Source organism: Trichechus manatus, unplaced genomic scaffold, assembly GCF_000243295.1.
Source record: "Trichechus manatus latirostris isolate Lorelei unplaced genomic scaffold, TriManLat1.0 scaffold00008, whole genome shotgun sequence".
Classification (NCBI taxonomy): domain Eukaryota; kingdom Metazoa; phylum Chordata; class Mammalia; order Sirenia; family Trichechidae; genus Trichechus; species Trichechus manatus.
Genome location: NW_004443944.1, coordinates 26,070,507 through 26,095,782, shown reverse-complemented (window position 1 = coordinate 26,095,782; position 25,276 = coordinate 26,070,507). Strand labels below are relative to the sequence as shown.

General features: G+C 50.8%; 1 protein-coding gene across 1 annotated transcript in view; it reads right to left on the bottom strand.

The window, feature by feature from the left end:
- The window catches only part of TGM2 (transglutaminase 2), a 37,100-nt gene that overhangs the window by 2,869 nt on the left and 8,955 nt on the right, over positions 1 to 25,276 (bottom strand). Inside the window, exons 3-10 of the mRNA XM_004370351.2 lie at positions 22,893 to 23,135; positions 17,647 to 17,765; positions 15,987 to 16,115; positions 14,715 to 14,892; positions 10,939 to 11,074; positions 10,075 to 10,178; positions 7,737 to 7,979; positions 5,805 to 6,077 (exon numbers count right to left, since the gene is read on the bottom strand). Of these exons, the coding sequence (XP_004370408.1) occupies positions 5,805 to 6,077; positions 7,737 to 7,979; positions 10,075 to 10,178; positions 10,939 to 11,074; positions 14,715 to 14,892; positions 15,987 to 16,115; positions 17,647 to 17,765; positions 22,893 to 23,135 (1,425 nt within the window). The remainder of the gene's footprint in view (positions 1 to 5,804; positions 6,078 to 7,736; positions 7,980 to 10,074; positions 10,179 to 10,938; positions 11,075 to 14,714; positions 14,893 to 15,986; positions 16,116 to 17,646; positions 17,766 to 22,892; positions 23,136 to 25,276) is intronic.

The following is a 25,276-nucleotide window of genomic DNA, read 5'->3' as shown; positions in this document are numbered from 1 at the left end:
CTGAGCTGTACCCGGGGTGAGTACAGGGTGAGGGTACTTATATCACTGAGCTGTACCCGGGGTGAGTACAGGGTGAAGGTACTCCTGGGGCTGATCTGTACCTGGGGTGAGTACAGGGTGAAGGTACTCCTGGCGCGGAGCTGTAGCTGGGGTGAGTACAGGGTGAAGGTACTCCTGGGGCTGAGCTGTACCCGGGGTGAGTACAGGGCAAGGGTACTTATATCACTGAGCTGTACCCGGGGTGAGTACAGGGCGAGGGTACTTATATCACCGAGCTGTACCCGGGGTGAGTACAGGGCGAGGGCATTCCTAGGGCTGCAGGAGCCCTGGCTGAGCGGGTAGTGGGAAAGTGTCAGGCACACCCTCCATGACAGCTGCTGCGGCGCTGTGGGGAGGAGTGGAGCTGACATGAGTTGTTATACCAGGCGCTGTGTTTGACACACATCCTCCTACTTCACCTTCGCAATGACCCTAAGAGGGTTGTATTATATTATTGCCCAGTTCACAGATGAGGACACTGAGGCTCGGGAGGGTGAAAGAGCATTGCTGCAGGCCAGGCAGCTGGTACGAGCTGTGCAGGAATTTGAGTGATAATCTGGACTCAGAGTGAAATGGCGTAACCTGCACCCACCAAAGAGTCCCTCTCAGGGACGTGAGCTCACTGCCCCTGCGAGGGCTGCAGGATTGTGCCCATTTCACAGATGAAGAAACACATCTGCCTGTAAGCACTCAGGTTGGGAGCCCTGGCCTCTGCCCCTGCTTGGTCACCCGCAGGCTGTGTGAGCCTGGGCAGATGACCTGCCCTCTCTGTTCCCTGAGACACCCAGTACCTGCCGGGCGGAGCTAAGACCAGAGGTTATTTTTCAGAGCAAAAGCTGCACAGTGATGAGGGGACGAGAAAGAAGTCCGTAGGGCCAACTCTCCCATTGCGGAAAAGTGAAGTGTGGTTTTCAGCCCACTGAGGTCCAAGATACCATAGGTCTGCTCATAAGAGGCAGGAAGGAGCAGTGAAAAGAGCACTGGACTGAGAGTCCAAAGGCCTGAGCCCAGGTCCTGCTTGTCCACTCACAGAGAAACTGGGGTGAGTCCCTTCCTCTCCTGGGGCCTCTTTGGGCTCCCTGGCGCCTAGCCAACCTCTGGTCACCCTTTGAAGGCAGGGACCAGGGCCACGATGGGAGATGATGCTGCCTCATTTTCTGCCTCTGTGCCTGCCCCTCATGAGACCAGCGTTTCCCAAACTCCAGCCATTCACGTGATGTTTTGCACATCTGTGTATATTCTCAGTATTTGCTCACTGTTTTTCTTTATGTTGATTCAATTTTTTAACTATTTTTCTTAGGAAAACTGTTTATCATTACTTGCAGCAAATCAGTCTCACTTATTATAAACAAATGTGGTTGTTGTTAGGTGCCGTCAAGCTGATTTTCGACTCAGAGCGACCCTGTGTGACAGGGTAGAACTGCCCCATAAGATTTCCTAGGCTATAATCTTTACAGGGAGCCCTGGTGGTGCAGTGGTTAAGAGCTACAGCTGCTAATCAAAAGGTTGGTAGTTTGAATCCACCAGCTGCTCCTTGGAAACCCTGTGGGGCAGCTCTACTCTGAGTTGGATCGGCTTGATGGCAACAGGTTTGGTTTTGGTCAGGTTAATCTTTACAGGAGCAGATTGCCAGGTCTTTCTCCCACAAAGCTGCTCGGTGGGTTTGAACTGTCAACCTTTTGGTTAGCAGCCGAGCACTTAGCCGTTGTACCACCAGGGCTTCTTAAACAGAAGGTAACCAGTAAAAATAAATACAAGCAGAGTCTGTTATTCAGTTCTGTCTAGGTAACATCGTCTCCTGAGGGCTCTGAGCTTTCGACCTGAATTTACAGTTAAGAGGGAGATCAGCAAGGGTCAGGATGTTAAAGACCAATTAGCACCCGCTGAACCTTTCTCCCTGAGGTTGTCTAAAGGCCTGATTAAGACCTTCGGAGAGAGCCACGTTCTTACTGTGTGATTCAAGGGTTAGAACCTAACTGTGCACACTGGGGGTCCGTGTCCTACTCTCTGGAAAATACCGCACTAACCCACTGGCTCTTTAGCCTTTCCAGAGTGGATCTGGCCCAGCCTCTGATTAGATACTGTGGGGGGAAGAAAACCAAAGCTTCTGCCAAAGCAGACAAAAGGAGTAAAAACTGATGGATCAGGACCTGGGGGAGCATAGTGGAAACTCTGACCAGCTCCCCAGGAAAGAAGGACAACATTTCTCTCCAGGAGCTTTGAGGATGTGACCCCTGTTGACTTTTGCAGGAGGCTCAGGCCAGGGCAGGGGTGGGCCTTTAAGAGCTGCCATCCACAGCCATGGACCATGGCCTTGGCTTTGAGTCAGACACTGGTCGGGAAAAGGAATGTGTGCAGTCTGTCTCAAACATTTCTTAGACAATTTGCCCTGTTCTAGAAGCTTCCCTGGGGATGGTCACTGAAGCCATACTGGCTACATTCCCAGTAAGCCACCCAGAGAGGTGAAGGAGGAGAGAGAGAGAGAGGGCAGAAAAAGGAAGCGAGAGAGCAGCCGAGCAAGGAGGCAGGGGTGGGGGGCAACTGGATTCTGTTCAGCTATTCTGGGCCTGTCTTCCTGTCCACTGGCACATGGAAATCCCCCACATCTTATCGCCAAAGAATAACAAGCAACTCAGCCAAGGCGTGAAAGGATCAATCTCAGGATGAACTTGACACTGGAGGCCCCAACAGGGCATCTTGGACTAGCTCCACCTTCCAGGTGGTGGCCAACACACAGGACTGCTGCCCTCTCCTCCCTCTCCCCTAGGCCAAGCCCCTTGTGGGTACTGCAGCAGGAGGGACCCATGCTGTGTGGATACACCCCACAGGATGATGAGAAAAACTGACAGGCTTGGCTGAAGCCACCACAGAACAATGCTCCAGGCAGCCTGATCGTATCTCGGAGGCAACGGGTGACTCAACAGAGGTGTAGGGGGAAGTTCTTCTGGCATCGTCTCTGGCTCAGGCCTGGAGGACACCTTGTGCCTCAAATTCCAGGAGAGACGCTTCCTTCCCTTGGAGCTGTTCTGAGCATGAGAAGGAGCTGACATGCATTCAGACAAAAGGGCTGGCAGGGCCCTTAAAAGATGAAGCAGCCAGTGCACAAGTGGGGAGCCTGAGACCCGGAGTGGAGAAGAGAAATACCTAGGAGCCCACAGTCTTGGCTGAACCGCAGGCATGACTGCATGGGTATCTTGACCACCCCACATATCTGTAGGCATGGACCCCTGTCCTGACTCTGGGCCCAGATGCAGAGCAGAGGCCTGGGTCCCTTTCAAGCCATCAAGGTTGGCAGGGACTCAGGGATCACTGAGGCCAGGGCTGGGCAGCACATCTGTGCTCGTCCTGGCCCCAGCACTGATGCCTGGCACAGTAGATGCTGGGGAGAGGCCCATGGAGCTCCTTGGCCTCCCTGTGCCTCTTTGTGCTTCTGCTCAGTGAGGAATGAAGGGTCCCACCTCGTTCCAGCACCGTTTCGCCCTTTGCTCAGATATTTACTGAGCACCCACTATGTACCACACTGTGTACGCAGCCCTCTGCACACATCTTCTCCTTCAGCCCTCTCAGCAGCCCCACTTAATAGAAGAGAATAGTTTAAGGCTCAGAGGGCATGTTCACCTTGCCCAACGTTCAAAGCCCGGTCTGGCCAGCTTCAGAATCTGTACTTCGAACGTGTTGGGCCCCATCCCTGGTGCCAAGTGGCTTTGCCCACTGAGGGCATGGACCCTGCTTAGGGCTCTGCCTGGCCCTGATGGTGGGTTGCCCTGGGTGTGTAGCTGCAGGAGTTCCCACGGCAACTCCAGACAGAAAACCCAGGAGGTGGCAACTATCAATACTGTTGTTGTGGTGTGCTGTCGAGTCAATTCCGACTCCAGCGACCCTGTAAGACAGAGTAGAACTGCCCCAGAGGGTTTCCAAGCAGCGCCTGGTGGATTCAAACCGCTGGCCTTTTGGTTAGCAGCCGAGCTCTTAGCCACTGTGCCAACACTGCAGTTGTTCACGATCTGAGCTTTCCTAGGAACTCACACTCGAAGGCTGTGCCTCATAAACCACAGGTGGAGTCAGGGGAAGGAAACTGTTACTGGTTTGACAGGCAAGAGTAGGGGGGAAAAGGGGAGGGATGCAGACTCCTGAAACCCAGAACGTGTCCCTGCCCTGGGCTTTGCCCCATCTCTAGGTCTGATCAGACTCTACTGTGTATTGAGCACCGACTGCATGCACAAACTCTTACCCCTCCGGACAATCCTGCACTGCAGGATCATGATCCCCACATGCCTGATGGGGACACCGAGGTTCAGGGAACAGCCATTTGCTGAGGTCACACAGTAAGCTGGACCCTCCTCTCTGAGGCCCCAGGGAAGATGTTCTACTTGGTCATGCTGCCCCTCAACATAAGACCAATGCCCTTCTCTACAGCTCCTAGGTCCCCTCCCAGCTCCAGGACCCCTCTGCCCTCTTCATGCCTGCACAGCTCCAAGCCAAAGAAAATGGGATTGGGGTGCTGGGGGGCAGGAGACCTGGGTTCAAGTCCTGTCTCTGTGCTGCTTTGCTACATGACCACAGGCAGCCATGACCCCTTTCAGGCCCTCACGTTTATTTTTAGAAGATGACCAAGCAAGGTGACCAAGCCAGGCAGTAAAAGAGACCACGGAGACCCCCAGGCACCTCTACTATCCCAGCCTAGTCCTTCTCAACTGGGGTTCCTGGAGAGAATGAAGCTCCAGTGCCATAAAGATCTATTGTCTGTAATAAATTAACTTATCTCCTATGCATCTAGAATGGCAGTACGTACCATCATTGGGAATTTAATAAAACTGTCACCCAGATCATTTTCTGTGGTCTTCTTTTTCTCATGGAACCCTGGTTAAGAAGGGTTGCCTCAGCCAGGACCAGACATACGAGTGAGGCCACCCTAGCCCAGCCAGCACCCAGCTGACCACTGGCTGGCCACAGACACATGGGTGGGCTTAGCCGCAATCAGCCAGGTTTGGCCCATCTCTGCAGAACTGGCCAGAAGTAATATGCGTGAGCAGTAGTAATGCTGATGGCATTTAGGCACTGAGTTTGGGGTGGCTTGTTATGCAGCCATAGCTGACTGATACACAGAGCTAGGACCTCTTCTGGCAGGAAAAGGGAGGAGACACCAGGTCCTTGCTGTTGAAGGAAAGATTAGGCAGCAGGGAAAGGTAAAGCAATGCTCTCGCCCTTTGAGAGAAGTTAGAAGAGGAGAGAAGTGAGTCTAGACCTTTCAGAGGCCAGGGGAATCATCTCCTCCTTCTGTTGTATCCCTTCCTGCTAGAACAGGGCTGCATAACACCCAACTCCCAGCCGGGTCAGACGATCAGGCTGATTCTTACCTCTCACTTGCTCTGTGTCCTTGGGAAATTCTCTTTCTCTCTCTGGGCCTTAGTTGCTGAGCTCTTTCTACCATTGGGTCTTATGGGTCATGTGAAGATAGATGAAGTCAAATAGTATAGTTACTAAGAGTACAGGTTCAAAGCTCAGTTCTGTCACTTCCTAAGAGTGTCACCTTGGGTAAGTTACTCAATTTCTCTGTGCCTCAGTCTCCTCATTTGGAAAATGGAGGTAATAATAGAATCAACCACCCACGTTGGTTATAAGGATTAAGTAAGTGAGCTGATATTTGTAAAGTGCTTAGAACAGGGCTTCACCCAGAATAAGCACTATGTAAGTGTCTGTAAGGTAAATTGCCGTGCTAAGTGCTCAGGTCTCTCACCAAATGCCCTGGGAACACAGGGCCTTACCGGAGAAGGGCTCCAGGGCAAGATCGAACACTTCCGTGGTGCCGCACTCGGGCCCCAGGATCCCGTTGTAGCTGACGGTGCGAGCACAGAGCAGGAGGTGGCAGGTGTGGTCCTCGGAGGTGTTGTTGGTGATGTGGGCGAAGACATCAAAGTCACTGCCCATGTTCATGCCCTGGCCCACGCGGATCCGCATGGCCATGCCTGTCTCCTCCTTCGCCACCAGCTTGTTCAGGTGGTTGGCCCTTGTGAAGGCGTCCCTCTCCTCTGGGGACCCTGTGGGGACAGGGAGTAAAGCCCCATCACGGCTGGAATAGGGATCAATGGGAAGGAGTAGGCACTAATACGTGTTTGCCAAATAGATAAACCAGTGCAAACTTTCTCACGTCCAAACATTTGCACAGGGATTTCTTCTACTGAAATGCTTTCCCTCCCCTTCTCTACCTGCCAAGCTCTCCAACAGCAACAACTGCCCCTCCTTTATATTCCATCTACTCTCTCCTATGCTCCTTTTTTGGAGCCCTGATCACGCAGTGGTTTAGAGCTCAGCTGCTAGCCAAAAGACCGGCAGTTCGAATCCACCAGCTGCTCCTTGGAAACCCTATGGGGCACTTCTACTCTGTCCTATAGGGTCACTAGGCGTCAGAATCGACACAACGGCAACAGGGTTGGTGTTCTGGTTCGGTATACTCCTTTTATTTTTTAATCCAGTGCTGTTAGGTACATATCTATGTCTTCTATTAAACCACCAGCTCTGGACCTTTCAGAGGTCAGGAAAAGCATCTCTTCTTTCCGTTTTATCCCTTCTAGCTAGAGCATGGTTGCTTAATACCCATCCCCAGTCGGCCCTGGAAAGTCAGTGGAGGGGGGGGGTCACACAAGGGCGGGGACTGTGTATTTTTAGTTACTTCTGTGAGCCCCACAGTGCTTGGCACACAGTAGATGCTTAGAAAATATCTATCATATTGAGCGGGCTGTTGGACAATACACAAACTCAATTAAAAAAATAAACCAAGTCCTTTTTTTCCTACTAATTTAATATTAATAGCAGAAAGATGCCTCATATTTGTGTCTGACCGAACCCATCACATAACCTTTAAGTTTCTCTTGGTCCATTTCTCTTTAATTTAACCCTCCCCCATCTACCTGAATGCTCATACCCCCGGCTGTATGTGAAATACTGCAAAAATAAACACTGCAAAGGTCCAGGAACTTCTCCTCTGTGGCACTCTGCACTTTCAAGCCTCTCTAGTACCCAAAACTAAACTCACTGCCATCAAGTCGATTCCAACTCATAGTGACCCTATAGGACAGAGCAGAACTGCCCCCATAGGGTTTCCAAGGCTGTAATCTTTACAGAAGCAGACTGCCACATCTTTCTCCCGTGGAGCAGCGGATGGGTTCAAACAGCTGGCCTTTGGGTTAGCAGTCAAGCACTTAACCACTGCACCACCAGGGCTCCTTCTCTCTAGTACAATACGTTGCAAAAAGAAAAAGAATAAAAAGTATGAAATTGCCCATCTATAGTTGTAGGCCCCACTACTGATAATAAATGCTGTGTTGAGAAACAACACGATAAACAGCATGAACACTGTTGATTTTTCTGTTAGGATGCATGCCTCTCCCATATAATAGGTACTCCCTTCAGTTTTATTAAGAGTTCAACCAACCAAAAAGGCAGGCTTTAAAATGGAATTGAATCCTTTTATGGAATCTAGAATTCTGTTTCTAAGTGAATAAGCTTTTATCGCCAACCCTTAATGTGTCTGGTAAGTTTATACTTGCTTGTAAGGGATTTGTAGCAATGGAATGTAACTTACAGGCCGTTGTTTTATGCAGGCTGCCAAATAGGCACACACACACACCACTAGGCTGATAAAGTGTGATGCTTATCTGCAAGGCAGTGTTAAGGGGTCTCAGCTAGCAGGCACCTACCGTCTGGGTACTTGTAGGTGTGAGTGATGTCTTCCCGCTCGTCACGGCCGACACTCTTCGTGCTGATCTTCAGCCCCACGACCAGGGAGTTGTTGACAGACTTCTGCATGGACCCATCCTCCTGCTGGATCCAGTTCACCACGTCAGCGTTGACTTCGGCAAAGACGAAAGGTGCATCGTACTTGGTGCTCAGGTCACCTTCCTTGATGGCACGAACTGGAACCGGGCCACAGCAGTATGTCCCTGGTTGTGGGTAAAAGGAAGGGAGATGGGCTTGGGCTAAGGGGAGGGTATCCTCCACAAACCGACCACATGTAGCAAAAAATCTTGAGACCATGCAGCCCTTTGACCCAATGACTCCATTTCTAGGGAAGCAGCATAGGGTAAAGGTTAAGAACAGGGACTCTTGAGCACAACTTTTAGGGTACAAATCCAGCTCTGCCTCGTATGAGCTGTGTGACTTCGGACAAGTTACTTAACTTGTCTAAGCCTCTGTTTCATGTGGGAATCATAGTTGTACTTACCTAATGAGGATTCATGAGTTATATATGTAAAGCTCTTAGCATATACTAAGCGCTATGTAAGTGTTTGATAAATAAAAAAGAAATTCATCCCAAGGCATCTGAAGGAAATTACAGAGCCAAGCAATAGACAATATGTTAGGAGGGAGCGCACGTATCTTGTTTATTGCTCATACGGAAACTGAAGTCGAGGTCCAACACGCGGCTGGCCTCGGGCAGTGTGTATTGACTGAATGAACGGGAGTGCCAGAAGCTTATCTCAGCGTGGTTTATAAACATCCCAAACTGGCCACAAACTTAAATATTGAAGACCAGAGGCTGGCTAGCTATTTTACAGTACATTCATTTGATGGAACACAGTAGCATTAAATTAAAATTCAAATCACAGAAAACTATCTGAAGGAGAAATGTTAATGATATACTGAGAACTGACAGAGCCAGGATAAAAGGTTTCGCACAGCAGAGTTCTTAACCCAGGGTCTGTGGACCGCCTCAGTGCTGTAATAGAATTCAAGGGTCTATGAACTTGGATGGGAAAAGAAATCACAACTTTCGTTTCACTGTCTTTAATAGCATTTCCAAGTATGAACACAGACAACAAACCACAGCAGTCTTAGCAGTAGCTATGACTTGTCACCTATAGGAGCCACAGATATTATCATATCAGCTTATAGTTGTCCCAGATAACTGGAAATACCATTTACACTAATTTCTACCAGGAAATTATGGAAACTTAATGCTACCACTAGATCTTGTTATATAAAGAAGCATAGATATTATTATATCACAAACTTCTAAAAACTTTTGATAACTTTTGTAACCCTAGGTGTTATATTATATGCAGTTTAAAATACTAGTCTGAGAACGCCTTGATACGCTTCACCAAGTTTTGTCAAAGCTATCATTGGCTCATTTTTTTCTTTCGCTGTGTCTCTAATATAGACAGATAGATATGACATGTAACACACATATATAATATATATAATACACGCATGTATAATAAACCCAAAAAACCCAAACTCGTTGCCATTGAGTCGATTCCAACTCATAGCGACCCTATAGGACAGAGTAGAACTGCCCCATAGGGTTTCCAAGGAGGGGCTGGTGGATTCAAACTGCCGACATTTTGGTTAGTAGACAAGCTCTTAACCACTGCGCCGGCAGGGCTCCACACATAACGGCAACTGACTTACATGTTATACATTATATATACATGTAATACATATATATACATATAATATATGACACATAAAGCAGTTGCCATCTAGTCAACTCCAACTCATGGCAACCCCATGTGTGTCAGAATGGAACTGTGCTCCATAGGATTTTCAATGGCTGAGTTTTTGGAAGTAGATCATCAGTCCTTTCTTCCAAGGTGCCTCTGGGTGGACCCAAACCTCCAACCTTTCAGTTAGCAGCTGAGCGCTTAAGCATTTGCACCACCCAGGGACATACACACATACATGTACACAAACAAATATATAATTAGAAATTACTGGAAGCAATGTGTGAATGTTAACAATGCCTGTTTTGGGGGGAGAGGACAAAGATGCTATTTGATTTTTTTCCCCTGTGTGCTTCTCCATATTTTCCAAGTTTTTTCCACAATGCATGTGAATTATTTTCAAATTATAAAAGAAGCGTATTATGAAAATGTAAGTAGGAAAATATAAGTGACAAGTCAATGGTCTGCGGAGTCAAACGGACCTGTGTTAGAATCCCAGCTCTGCCATTCTTGAGCCGAGGGACTCGGGTGAATCACTTCAACATTCCGAGCCTCAGTTTCCTCATCTAGGTAACGGGTCTACTCTACCTACCTTCACTCTTTTCCTGCGGCGTGGGGTCAAGGGCCTGCCACCCCTCGTATCCTGGCTGCAGGTCTGGCCTGGTCATCCACGACTCCACCCAGCAGTGGAAGTTCCTTTTGGGGAAACAAAGCAGAACACTGGCCAAAACTCAAACTTGAGACTTTCACTGTCAGCTCCCACAGGCCGACCACCACCAGCCCAGCCTTCCTCCTTGGCCCCTCCCCTGGACTTCCCCAAGACACCCAGGGCCTTGTCCTAAGCTGAACCAGCACTTCCTCCCAACCCTGCGCTCCGCTCTTCCTCATGAGGCCCTTCTCAGCAGAGCCGCCCTCCAGGCAGGTGATCACTCCTCCTACTTCACCTCCCCTTTCAGGTTTCAGTGGCTTCTCCAGTCTGGCTGGATGACATCCTAGTTCCTTAGCTCCGCCCCTTCTTTTCCAGCCCACAGGTCTTGCCCTGGTTTAGACCTCATCGCCCACCCAGCCCCTGCCCCCAGTCTCTCCCCCTCCAGACCTCCTGGTCTGCAGTCGTCAGCCTATCTGTCTCCTGCTCTTTAGTGCCAGCCTGTTGCTTCTGGAATCAAGCCCAGACTCCCCAACCTGGCATTCCAGGCTCCCAACGGCTTTTCCAACATAATTCTCCTGAAAGCTCTCCATGTATTGCTCGCTGACTTCCTCTCCCCTAGGCCTTTGCTCATGCTGTTCGCCCTGCCTGGAGCGCCCTCCCCAAGCTCTGTTTCCACGCCCGTCCAGATACAGCTCAACTTTTAAGGCCCACTTCCAGTGTGATCTCCTCCAGGAAGCCTTCCCAGGTTTCCCCTCCAGGGTGCCCTCCCTACTGAGCCCTGTCCCCCACCTCTGGGCCCCATCTCACCAGATCATCTCGCTCTTGTCACCCTGGATCTCCCCGAACTTGTTGCGGAAGTACTCGATGAGCAGGTTGCTGTTCTGGTCATGGGCCGAGTTATAGTTGGTCACCACGCGAGTGGGGATGCCAAGGCACCGAAGCACTGGGGAGGGGGCAAGGGACAGAGGGGTCAGGGGATGGGCCAACCCCTGAAGGGATCTGCCCCACTCTGGATCTGCCCCAGACATGCTCATCTGTACCCTGAGGAGCACTGTGTACTGTCCCCTCTCACCTGGACAGTGGTGCCCAACTCACTGGTCACCCTGTCCACTCTGTCCCTTTCATCACAGCTGCCAGTGGGAGACTCAAATGAAAATCTGACCTCAACACTCCCCTGCTAAATCTTCAGTGGCTCCCTATGATCTTTGATGTCAAGGCCAGACCCTGGTGGTGGCTCTTGGTCCTGCAGGGTCTGGCTCCTGACCACTCCTTGCACATTTTCTCTAGGCACACTGGCCTCCTTGCTCCTTCTCCGGCACTCCATGCTCCTGTCAACCACAAGGCATTGGCACATGCTGTTCCCTCTGCTCTGAAAATGAGGTCTAGATTGCCCCATCATTGGCACATGCTATTCCCGCTGCTCGGGAGCCCACCACATGAGGTCTAGATTGCCCCATCATTGGCACTCATAGCGCCATCCCCATGGTATAGGCACATGGGGGTATCTTTAATCGGCCCTCCGAAGGAAGTCTTATTTTCTATCCCCAGAGCCCAGCACAGTCCTGGCGCAGAGTATTTTGTCAAATGGGGTTGAAGGAGAGAGGAGAAGAAGGAGAGAGGGAGGGAATGACCACATCTGCCTGGGATAGAGATTCAGAGCAAGGGGCAAGCAGGCAGAAGAGGGAACAGGGGTCAGGAGACCTGCCACTCAAGCCCAGCTTTGCTGCTTCCGGGCTCTGTGAACTGGGCCAAGTCGCTTCACCTCTCTGGACGTTGTTTCTTCCTCTGTCAAACAGGGTCACTGTATCAGCTGCTCGGAAGAATGAATGCCAGCGCGGGCGAGAAGGGCCTTGCATTCATACGGAAGCGCTGGGAAAGGGGCTGATGTTGCAGCAGTGGGTAAAGAAAAGGCAGGAGATCAACTGGCTTCTACAGACCCATCTCAACTCTGTAAGGAAACGGTGGGAGGAGGAAGGGCAGGTGCTCCCGATGAATGGAATTATGGGTGCTTTTATACTTTCATTTTTTGTGTGCTTTTTATGCATGTTGTAAAAGTAACAGATTCTCAGGATAGGATAAAGAATAAATATCTAAGAGGAGAAGTGAAACAAAAAGCTCTAGTAAACATAACCTGCAGGACTTTTGTTTTACTTTTAGTTTTGACTGAGGTTGAGCCGCCGGGTCGGGGAGGGGCAGGGCTGTGCTCTTTGCCATGTGCCCCCCATGGGCCAGGATAAGAGCTGCCCGATGGCCCTGGATTCTGGCCAGGAATTTCTCGGGCACTGGGGAGGCGGGGAGCAGCTGTGACCTTCCGGCTCTACTTCTTGCCCAGTTCCTGTGCCCTGAGGTCTAGGCAGGGGCCAGATCCCCTCCCCGCACTTAGTGAAGCCTGGCGCCCAACCCAGGCCTTGCCCACTATGTAGGGGGCCTCAGAGTACAGGCCAGAGGCTTGGAGAGGAGCAAGGCAGAACTCCTGCCCCAGGAACAGTGTCCTGGGAGGCCTCATTGTCACAGCCTAAGGCCAGGAGGTGTCCCAGATCCGTGTACACCTGGTTCCAAACCTGGCTGTGCCACCCACCAGCTGTGTGACCTTGGCAAGTCACTTCCCCTCTCAGAACCTCTGTTTCCTCCTGTGTGAGAGGAGCTAATAATATCAGCCTGTCGGGATGTTGTGATGATTCAGCGAGGCGATGGGCGTGGGCAGAGTCTCCGTCTGCCCATCTCTGTGTGGCCAGTGGCCAGCTCAGGGTAGGCATGAGGAGGCACTTGGGGAGTCTGTGGAGCAGCAAATTGTGTTATAGTGCCTGTCACCAACAAACGCCTGTTCAGTTAGTGTTGACCGACCATGGACACTGAGAAAATGCCTGGGAATCTGGTTGAGAATGCTGGAGTCCCAGCTTCCCTCAGAAACCTCTAAATCCAAACTTAACCTGAGCCAGAGACTGCTCAGCCACATTTCCCTGGGTCCTAAGAGCTGTGAGTTAGGTCAGTCACCATTGTCTCCATTTTATAGGTGAGGAAACTAGGCTTGGAGACTTTGCTTGCTCAAGTCAACCCAGGGGTTAGAGGCAGAGCAGGGATTCAAACTCTGACAGTTCAGCTCCAGAGTCCATGGGCTCATCCCCCATTTGGCTCCCCACAGAAACACCTCATTTGAGGGTCCCTCATTTGACCAAGATTTCCCTGGTTCCGTTACAGGCCAGGCCTGGGAGGAGGCTGGGGGATCCTGACATGGGCCTGGGAGGAGGTTGGGGGACACTGACACAGGACTGGCCTTGTGGAGACAACAGTCAAGGGCCAAGGTTTGCTGCTAAAACTTCATGTGGTCACAGCCCAGGGTGAAAAAGGCATCTGTGGGAAAGTCTGGGGACCTAGGCTATGTTCTGTGGGATTTCTCAAGGAAAACAGGGTTTTCTGAGAAGACGTGTTTCAGAAATCTCAGAGGGAAGCGTCTAGAATGACGAAGTTTCCACAAGAAAGGGGAATTCAGAGGTCACAAGGGAGCAAGCAGTTATGGGTGAAGATGTAGGGGCAGGGACCGGGGACAGCCCAGCTGGGAACCCAGGCGTGGCTGCCGGCCGCCACCCAGTCTGCCAGTGTGGAGGACAGCGCTGGGGAGCTCCCAGGGCCCCCTCTGGGCCTGAGTACAGGTCTGGGAGTCAGAAAAGCCAAAGATCCTAGATCTGCCTCTTAGATTTCCTGATCTTAATAATAATAATAAGCAGCAGCATTATATAAGTATTTGCTGTTATGTGCCTGTCATCATTCTAAGCACTTCACACATATTTACTCATTTAATCCTCACAACCATCCCAGAACTGAGGCTCAGAGGAGTTAAGTGATTTTTCTCAAAGACACACAGCTGGTAAGAAGCAGAGCTGGGATTTGAACCCAGGTCTTGACTCCATAGTTCATATTCTTAACTAGAAAATGCTATTCAATTCTTATAAGCACCATCATCAACCCTGAAACTATCCTCAACAATCTCTGGGCTTGAATTTTCATCATTTTTTTTTGTTTTAAACTGCTTTATGTCCCACCCCCACCACCTACATTTTAGAAAATGCTTTCTCTTTCTTGACATTGATGACATTACTGTTGTTATCAAGTAATTAATAGCTAATGTTTACTTAGAGCTACACTAGGCCAGGTTCTGTGCTGAGCAGCTTTATGTCACAACCATCTTAGGAAGTTAAGTTCTGTTGTCCTCATTTTACAGATGAGGAAACTGAGGCTCAGAGAGGAGAAGGCATATGATCAAGATCACAGAACATGTGAATGGCAGAGCAGGGATTTTTAATTCAGGTCTGCCTGGCTCCAGAGCTCATCTTCTCAATCCTGAACTCACACTGCATCCTGAATGATGTACCCTGATCCTAACAACTACCTGAGGGGTAGTTGTTGGAAACAGGGCTACAGAGGGGCAGCCACCAGCTCCAGGCCACACAGTGGTGTTGGTAGAAGGGCAGGACCAGAACCAGGATTTCCTGACTCCCACTCCACTGCTCTCTTTGCCCCCTCCCAGGCTCCGAAGAGACTGAGGGCAGTTCCAGGCCCTCCCCACATCCTGGCATGCAACTCACCGGTGCAGGCCACAGCAGCGAAGACCCAGCACTGGCCATACTTAACTTGCTGGCAGCCATAGTTCTTCCAGCGCCGCAGGATGTCCACGCTGCCAATCCAGAACATGGGGCTGATGCCATCCTTGTAGTTGTTGTCCCAGCGTCCCAGCAGCACGCCTTGGTCATCATTGCAGTTGACCTGCAACCAGTGGGGCATCATGGGGGGACCGAGCTTGGGGGAAAGGGTGACAGCTGAACTAGGGTGAGCATGAGTTCAGCACACGGCAAAAGGCAGGGAAGGGAGTTCCAGGATGAGGGAATGGCAGGTACAAAGGTACCAAGGTGTGACAGATTGCAGTATGTTGGAGGTGGTTGGGGGCTGGAGCCCAGGATGCAGGAGAGAGAAGGCAGAGGAGAGGAGGTTAAGAGGGGTCAAGATGATGAAGTTTCAGGGACAGAGATGTGAATTTGTCCTATGAGCACTGGGCTGCTGGGGAGTGACGTGGCATGATTGGAGTTTTACAAAAATCCACTCTGGCCCCTGATCAGATTGTGCTGCCACCTCTCCTCCCTCCCTTAAAACCTTAAAAAATACCATTACCTCCAGAATAAAATCCAGCCTCTTGACATGGCCCATGAGGCCCTGCATGGTCTGGCCCCCTGCCCACCTCTGCAGCTTGTCTTGCACCCTGTTCGCCCTGGCTCACTCCACTCTAGCTACACTGGCCTCCCTTCTGTTTCCCAAACCTGCCAAAATCGTTCCCTCCTCAGGGCCTTTGCACAAGCTGTGCTCTCTGCCTGGAATGCACCTCTCCTCCCAGTTACTGTATCAGTTCTAGGTTTTCTACCTTTGGGAGGCCCTCCCTGAGCCCCCAGTGAAGTTAGGTCCTGTGGTCAGATGCTTTCACACTCTGGGTTCCTTGATCACTTGCATCATAATTTATGACTGTGCACTCATGTGATATTTTGGCTAATGTCTGTCTCCCTCCGCTCACCAGAATGTACACTCTGTGACGTTAGAGACCATAAATATCTCGTACCCGGCTGTATCTTCAGTACCTGGGACACAAGTGGTATTTGATAAATGTTTGCTGAATGAATGAACTGCTTTGGGGGATCGCATGTCATCACCCATGTCTTCCCAAACACAAGCTCTCCTCACTGAGATGTGCTCATTGCCTGGGTTCCCCCACCATGCCCAGCATAGAATATGGCCTCTGTTGTCACAGAGAGAGAGGAGTCCAGTGAGGCACGTACGGGCCCTGACCCTGGGGTGGACCCCCACTCACTCACCATGCCGCTCACCACCCGGCCCACGTATACAGGGCTACTGCGGCGGGAGCAGTCGCGGTTGGCATTCTTCAGGAACTTGGGGTTGATATCGAGGAGCTTCAGGCAGATGTCCAGGATCCCGTCTTCAAACTGTGTCAGAGGAAACGGGGGGAGAATGACGGAGGTGAGAAATCACCTCCTCCAGGAAGCTTGCCTTGAAGTCCCCATCAGCTGCAGGTCCTCCCTGCTCCATCTTACACAGCAGACCGGGGGCCCAGGCTGGCTCAGCCTCATCTCTGTGATGCCAGCATCTCCCGACCCAGGAGGAAGTGGGGTAGACAGTGACTGAGCAGGCCATCAGTGTGTGAAAAAAGGGGGACTGCACCTGCATCCAGGGCCCAGCTGAGGCACCCTGGGAAATTGGGGTAGAGCCCACGGAGTGGGGAGCCCAGTGTCCCCGGGGCTTCCCTTCCCCTCAGAGTTACCTCAGGCCCTGCCACTGCCGCCTACGCCTCTCTGCTCTGCTGAATCTCCCACTTGCCCTAAGGCTTGACTCACCCTGCAGAGCCACTGAGAGCCTACTTGGAACTGAGGTGGATTATAACAGTAAATTCAGTCCCATCACTGCTCTGTTCCCACTGCACTCAGAGTAAAATCTAGATTCTCACCTTGGCCTGCAAGGCCCTGCATGACCTGTGCCCCATCTCCCTCTTTGACCTCATCCTTCACCACTATAGTCATTCTGCCCCGGGCTCACTGCTTCAGGGCCTTTGCACTTCCTGTTTCCTCTGCTGGAATGCTCTTCCTACTACTCTGTGCAGGGCTCCCACCTCCTCATCCTTGGGGCTGAAACTCAAATGTCTTTTATCAAAAGCAGGATCTCTTCCTTGTCACCTTCCATCGCACTACCCTATTTAATTTCTCATCACCATCTGACATGTTCAGGGGCTCTCCCATCTGCGTCTGCTCCCCATCCCAGATAGCTGGCCCTTGGCTGACTCCTAGCTTTCTAAGAAGTAATAAATGGTGGTTGTTTTAAGCATCTAAGTTTCGGGCCTTGTTTGTTACTCAGCAAAGCTAACCCATACAACCAGAGAGGTGGTTCTCAAAGTGTGGTCCCTGGACCAGCAACAGCAACATCACCTGGAAACTTGCTAGACATGCAAGTTCTCAGGTCCCACGCTAGACCTACTGAATCAGAAACTCTAGGGGTAGGGCCCGACAATCTGTGTTTTAATATACTCTCCCAGTGATTCTGATGCACACTAAGTTTGAGAACCACTGATTTAGTTCATGGTTTAAAGCCCTCTCTGAGCACATGCCTAGCACACAGTGAGTGTTCTCCAAGTACTGCCTATTATTTTATTATATGATCTTGACTGCCCCTCTCCCAGTGAATACCTGCCATTCCCGCATCTCCTAACCGCTCTCCTGATTCTTTCCCCACCTTGAATATGGAGCTGCCACTCCCATGGTGAGTAAGTCAACCCTAGGCTCTGTGACCTTAGGCCCAGCCTGGGCCCTCTTTGAGCCTCCAGCCATTTTCAGACCCTCACTTCCCTTGACAGCACGGGCTGGGCAACCCCGGGACGCTCACACCTTTGTGGCTCTAGCTGCCTCAGGCACAGGGCCAGCACGCAATAGGGCCTGAGACCACTGAGGGGGCAGCGTGTGGCCCTACCTGCCCAAAGTTCCAAGGCAAGCTGTTGATGAACTTGGCTGAACCCTGGTAGATGAAGCCCTGCTGGGTGAGGACATACTCCTGCCGCTCCTCCTCCGAGTCCAGGTACACATCGTCAGCTGTGGGCAGGAAGGAAGGGGCCTTAGCTCTGGGTCTGGCAAGGCCCAGGATCCCAAGTCTGGGTGCCAGCTGCCCTGGCCAGGCCAGTGTCTCGAGGCCCTTATCTCTTGTAATCAGCAAAACTAATCATTAATTAATAAACCCATGTCAATGAGATAAGGTATTATCAGGTAGTAACAATGATGGCTGCCATTTAGCCACCACTTGCCACATGCCAGGACCTGGGCTAAGTGCTTGACACATGTTAACTCATTTGATCTCCACAGGGGTCCTATGAGGGGGGGAGCCTTGTAAGCCCCATTTTGCAGGTGGGAAGACTGAGGCTCAAAACTATTTTACTAATGGGAAAATGGATGCCAAAACAAAAGACAGGAGCACTGCATTAGAAGTCGGGAAACCCCTGGCTGTGACCCTCACTTGCTGTGGGACCCTAGGCAGAGCACTTCTCCTCTCCACCCACCTCGCTGTACTGACGCGAGAGTAAAACATGATCACAGATCTGTAAAGTGCTTTGGAAGCTAAAGCATTGAGTCCGCGTGAAGAGGCCCAAAAACCAAACCTGTTGTTGTCAAGTCGATTCTGGCTCATAGCAACCCTATAGGACAGAGCAGACCTGCCTCCATAGGGTTTCCAAGATTGTACATCTTTATGGAAGCAGACTGCCACATCTTTCTTCCGTGGAGCAGCTGTTGAGTTCAAACCGCCAACCTTCCAGTCAGCAGCTCAGTGCTTTACCAGTGCACCACCAGGGCTCCTACATGAGGCAGGAATGTTGTAATTCAAGGTGGAGAAAGTTCAGTGCAAGAAGGGAAGGCCAAGAAAGGGTTATCATGGCTCAGGTGAGGTGGGATCCTGTCCAACTTGGGGAGGGCTCAGGGAGGGCTACCTGGAGGAGGTGGCATCTGAACATTGCCTTGGTAAATGACTAAGGTTTGGATACTTGGAGGGGTGGCATTCTAGGCAGAGAGAGCAAAGGTACGACTGCTGGAGAATGCAGGGCATTCAGTTCCCCGTGATTAGAGTGAGAGCAGGAGACGGGGCTGAGGAAGTTAGATGGCAGGAGCCCAAAGTCAGGCTGGCCTTCACCATCCCCACTCCACAGATGAAGAAACTGAGGATGGAAAGGGGAAACCCAGAACCACATTAGGATATCGATGAGGCCTGGGCATTTTTGCTTTCATGGGCCCTTTCCTCCATAAAATAATAATAATAATAATAATTTTTAAAATGTTCATGCCTGCACTGTATAAAGATGAATATATTAAGGTTGTCGTTGTTGCCGATGACGATGAGCTGACTCCAGCTCATGGCAGCCCTATGTCTGTCAGCAGAACTGTGCTCTACGGGGTTTTCAATGGCTGATTTTTGAGAAGTAGATCACCAGGTCTTTCTTCCGAGGCACCGCTGAGTAGACTTGAACCTCCAACCTTTAGGTTAGCAACTGAGCCCATTAACCATTACATCACCTGGGGACTCCAAATATATTAAATATTATATATGAAGACATATTCTTCGACTTAAAAGTTTATTTTTTCTTCCGATTTTAAAAGAAATTAATGAATTTTTGTGGGCCCCTGAAACTGTCAGGGGCCCTAGGCTCTGTGCCTACTGTGCCTGACGCAGAAGTCAGCCCTGGAAAACCCATTCGTTCCTGGCAGGGCTGGGCGTGGATTGCAGCTGCCCAGACCTCTCGGGTCCCTCAGCTCTGTCAAACCATCTGCAGTAACCAGCACCCCCCACTCCTATCACAGCAAGGAAAGCAAATGTGAAGTGGCGAGTTCAGTGTTCTGGGAAACATGGCCTCTTAGCTGCTCTTTGGCCCAGAGACTGTGCCATAAAAATGAACCTTATAAGTGAGCGACATGGCTGTGAATCAGCTGGGTCATGGGAAAAAGAACAAAGCAGAAAGAAAAACCAAGCTTTCACCATCCCAGTGGGAATGTCAGCACAAGCCATATGCAGTCAAACTGTCCCCACCCCTGGCCAGGAAGCCGGGGCTCTGACATCATCACAGCGCAGGTCTCCCTCTAGTGAAGGTGGGGGTGTTGGGGATGAGAAGCCTCGCACGTAACTGGTGCTGGATCATGCTCGTCTTGGAGCTCAGGGGCAGGAGAGTCCCGTCTCACGGCCAGATCAGGCCCTCTCCCGCCCATCTGAGCAATTTCCTCCCCCCGCCCCCCTGCCCTCACCCCAGCCCAGCTTTCTGCCTCTACACCACCAGTTCCACTGCCTCCTCAAGGCTCCCACCTTCGGGGTGTGGGTCACTTTAGTCACTGTGCTGCTTGGCTGACTGCCACCTCAACCCGCCAGCAGACAGGAAGGGGACAGAGCAGGAGGGAGGAGGACATTCCCCAGAACTGAGCTACCCCTTCCATGAACTCTGAAATCCCGTGGTGCTGGCAAGGGCAGGGACCATGGCACATTCTCGCTTAGTGGGCAGGGCTGCCAGCTAATTGCAACCCTCTGCAGGTGGTCTACGATTCAAGACGCACGCACAGTGGGGTCCATGGAGGCCACATCGGTCCCCGGAAACCATTCCATATGGCCACTGGACACGTGGGCAACAGGGCTCACTGCAGCACCCTCCCTGGGGAGGACCTCGTGTGCCCCAGGCAATGTCCAGGGCACCTAGGGCTCTCACACCGAATGAGGAGGATGGGTGTGGATTTATGAGGAAATATCCCCAAGACATGTTGTAGACGGAAAAAACGAGTTGGTTGGTGGTTCGAATCCACCCAGTAGCTCAAACCCACCCAGCGGCTCCAGGAAAGAAAGGCCTGGTGATCTGCTTCCGTAAACACTACAGCCAAGAAAACCCTCTGAAGCACAGTTGCACTGTAACACAGAGGGTGGCTATGAGTTGGAATCAACTCAACGGCAACAGGTGCTTTTTTCTTTTTTTTAGGTGGATATATACTGTATGGAGCCCTGGTGGCACAGTGGTTAAGAGCTGAGCTGCTAACCAGAAGGTCAGCAGTTCAAATCTACCAGCTGCTCCTTGGAAACCCTATGGGGCAGTTCTACTCTGTCCTATAGGGTTGCAATGAGTTGAAATCGGCTTGAAGGCAGTGGGTTTGTTGGTTTTTTGCTTGTATACGTATAGAAGCAGTCCCAGGATTACAAATGAGTTTCATTCCTAAGTCTGTTTTTAAGTCGAATTTGTACAGTAAAGTATGGTTCGTATCTAACGGCAGTTAGTCAAATGTTTGTCTTAGTATATAGTACATAGTGTACGTTTCTATGCATAAAATCATTAAGGAAATATTTCCAGATACACTAAAACATCTTTAACATAATAATACAGTAATAAGAATAATAACGTTTTGATGCACACGGCAAAGTAGCGCACATTTATTATTACAAACCATTGTATGTACCTTGAATTTTTAATTAATAGGCTTTGTGGGGGTTGGTTCGTAACTATGAGTTGTATGCAAGTCGATTGTTCTTAACCCAGGGACTGCCTGCAGTGTGTCCTTTTCATGTTTAAGAAAGAGAGAGAGAGACCCATAAAATACAGCAATTTTTCCAGGCACGTACACCCCACATGATGAATCTAAGGAGATGCCCTCCTGCCAAATGGCTAACAGCGGTGTCCCCCAAGGAAGGGGACATCAAGTAGGGCTCTCAGTGCTTGAATCTTTTATAAAAAGGATACGATGACCTCATGTCTTACTGTTAGAATTAGCAATAAAAGTCAAAATATGTAAAATAGAAAATTAAAAAAAAGAACCTTTCTGCTCAAGTGTTCTATAAAATGCTTCCAGATCGACAGAAAGCAGTGGCCCAGGAAGAAGCTGGGTGTCTGATGCTGGGGAAGTCAGAATTTCCACACCATGCCCAGGCTTTGAGGAGGGATGTTCCATTCTCAGGCTGGACCTGCCCACGAGGTCTCTCTCCCCGCCTTGCTATGTCAGAGCAGGAAGGAAACAGAGACCGTCAGATCCAACTGCCTCATTAGTTAAATAGGGAAACTGAGGCCCGAGGAGGGGGCACAGCAGCCCCTTTCTCCTCTCTCCTGCTTGAGTCAGCCTCAGCGCTTCCCAGCTCTCCCCTTAGACTGTCTAGCTTTCTCCAGCCTTGCTGACTTACGGCAGGAGCTTCTGAAAGCCACTTAACCCCTTGAGCCTCAGTTTCCAGTCTGGGAAAGGTGGATGCTGACATCATCCCATTGGGACTGTTGAGAGGAATAATTGAGATGGTGTATAAGGAGGTACTTTGGCAATGAGATTGTTCCTGCCCACCCTTCCTGGACACCCCCACCCTTTTACTTCCTCAGCTTTCCTTCCCCAGGCCAGTCTGGTGAGATTTAAAACAGCGCCTGTGAAATGGAACCAGGACCTAGCACCGTGGCTCTGGGCAACAGCTGGGCTCCCCATTCCTGGAATGGGGCTTTTGAACCCAAGACACCTCCATGCCTCAGTTCACAGCGCTGTGGAACACACGGGCCCCAGACTCGGAAGAAACTGGGGTGAAATCCCTTGGTAGCTGTGAGGCCTCGGGTGAGTGGTTTGGCCTCCGTGAGTCTGTTTCTTCATCTGTAAATTGGGGTAACAAGATGTTATGGATTGAATTGTGTCCCCAGATATGTGTATTGTAAATCCTAGCCTCTATGCCTGTGGTTATAATCTCATTTGGGAACGGGCTGTCTTTGTTATGTTAATGAGGCAGGATTTGTGTAGGGTGTGTCTTGAGTCAATCTCTTTTGAGATATAAAAGAGATTAAACAAGCAAGTGAGCAAGCAGAGATGGGGTAAGATAGATATCATGCCACATGAAGAGCACCAAGGAGCCCAGGAACAAGGACCTTCCCCCAGAGCCCACAGAGAGAGAAAGCCTTCCCCTAGAGCTGGCACCCTGACTTTGGACTTCTAGCCTCCTCAACAGTGAGAGAATACATTTCTGTTTGTTAAAGCCATCCACTTGCAGCATTTCTGTTATAGCAGCCCTAGATAACTAAGACACAAGGGCATTCAGGTCGTGAGGTTTTTGTGAGGCTGGCACAGAGCAGGCCTCAGTCAATCCACTTTGATGTCTCTTCTGCTCCATTACCCCTCCCCGGGGCCTCCAAGGGTGGGCCTGGCCCTGCCTACCTCCCTACCCACTGTAGATGGGATGCGGCTTACCTGGACACCAGGCGTTGAAGAGCAGGATGAAGTGGCCCAGCACGAAGCTGGAGCCCTGGTAGCCGGTGGAGGTCTCCAGGCTGAGGCAGTACAGGCCAATGGGGGCATCGGCTGGGGCACTGAATTGCAGCGTAAGGACGCTGTCCTGCTGGTCTACCACTGCAGCCGCCCAGGCGCCCTCCTCCATAGTATCTGACAGTGGGAAGCGGGCCTTGGTCCCAGACTCAGTGCTGGGAGCTGGGCCTGTGGACGGAGGAAGCAGTGGCTGTGAGTGAGGGAGGCCGGGCTGGCAGGGGCAGGGCATACACTTTGGGTCCCACAGGCCTGGGTTCCAGATCTAGTCCCACCACTAACCATTGTGGGAACTTTGGCAAGATGTTCCATCTCTCTGAGCCTCCGTTTCCTCATCTGTAAAGTGGGGATCAGAACTCCAACCTTGGATGGTAGTTTTGTGGGAATGTATGAAAAGCAGGTCCTCTGCCACTGAGAGGATGTGCAGTCTGGGGCAAAGAGCCTTGGTCACACTGCTCTGCCCTGGTGTGACTTTGGACAAGGCCCTCCCCTCAATGGACTCACTTTGTCCATCTGTAGCAAGGACAGGAACTAGCCAAGGGGCTCCCCAAGGGTCTTTTTACCCCTAAATCCTTTACCTGTACCACCCTGCTTTCTTTTGCAGGAAGGAATCCAAGACTCTGACTAAGATGGGACCCTGGTCTCTGATGCCAGAACCTGGTCTCTGAGAGCGCCCTTGCTGTCGGCTGGCAAAGGGTGTTGGCCAAATAGTCCCTGGCCATTTGCCTTCCCAGTGCCCCCCTCCAGCTACTGGCCTCTATATTTCCAAAGGCAGCTCTGAGCAGCTGGTCCTAACCATCTGTCACTGCCCTAAGTCTTTTCCCACTTTATGAAGCCTTGGCACTTCCTGCTTCCCTGAAGCCCCTTTTTTGTACAGACAAGAAAACTGAGGCTCAGAGAGAAGGGAGTTTCCCAAGGATATCCCAGGGGTTTGCAGCAAAGTTAGCCTCTGAACCCAGGTCTTCAGGCTCTCGTCCCTGCACGTCCTCCACGATGCCTCTCGTTCCCAAAGAGGATACTCCCTAATGGGGGGCTCCAAGGCACAGGGACATGGAGAGCCAGCCCCAAATGCGGCTTCTTTTTCAGGTGGGGGGCAGGGCGGACCTGACAAGTAATTCTGAGTCACAGGGAAGGCAGCAAGGGCTGGTCACCCTTTCTGGACATGGGCGGCAGAGAGGAGAAACAGAGAACCTTCTCTGCCTGGTTGGGTGGCTACCCAGGAGAGTTTATTTTTATTCTTCCATCTCCTTCCCAGCAGCTCTGCCTATCAACCACTGACAATATCAGGCCCTGCTCATCAAGAGGCTCCCTCTCAGCGCCTGGCTCCCTCCTCCCTGCCCACCCCCAACCCCCACACCCAGGCCCAAATATAACCATGAACTAACAAGCATGACACAGGCCTCTGGGGCCCTGTCGGGGTGCCAGGAGCTGACAGGAAGCCTTTAAGTGATCCCTGACTTCCAGGGTCCGTTTTTGAGGATGGAGCCTGACAGCCTTGGGGCTCAAGAGCCAGCCCAGGTCTGATCCTCTCTCTGCCGCTGAGCACTGTGTGACCTGGGACAAGTCACCAGGTCTCTCTGGTCTGTCGTTTTCTTGTCAAAGAAGGCATAGGCTAAGCCTACATGTTGGGAAGTTCTGATTCCAGGTCATGTACCAGCTGTGTGAACTTGGAATAGTTATTTAGCTTTTTTGTGCCTCAGTTTCCTTATCTGTAAAATGGAGTCAGTCGTAGTACTGCCTCATGTGGTTGTCATGAAGATTAAAGAAGATGAGGCATGTAAAATGTGTTTAAAGGTGCCTGGTGCAATGTCACTGTATTCACAAATTCTTTTTTTTTTATTGTTACTTTTTTTATTGTTGTACTTTAAGTGAAAGTTTACATTTCAAGTTAGTCTCTCATACAAAAATTTATACATACATTGTTCTGTGACCTAACTGCTCTCCCTATACTGTGACAGCACACTCCTCCTTTCCACCCCTGATTTCCCGTGTCCATTCAACCAGCTCCTAACCCTCTCTGCCCTGTCATCTCACCTCCAGACAGAAGCTGCCCATTTAGTCTCATGTATCTCCTTGAGCTAAGAAGCACACTCCTCACGAGTATCATTTTATGTCCCACAGTCCAGTTCAATCTTTCTCTGAAGAATTGGCCTTGGAAATTGTTTTAGTTCTGGGCTGACAGAGAGTCTGGGGGACATGCTTTCTGGGGATCCTCTAGTCTCAGTCAGACCATTAAGTCTGGTCTTTTCACTAGAATTTGAGTTCTGCACCCCACCTTTCTCCTGCTCCATCAGGGACTCTCTGTTGTGTTC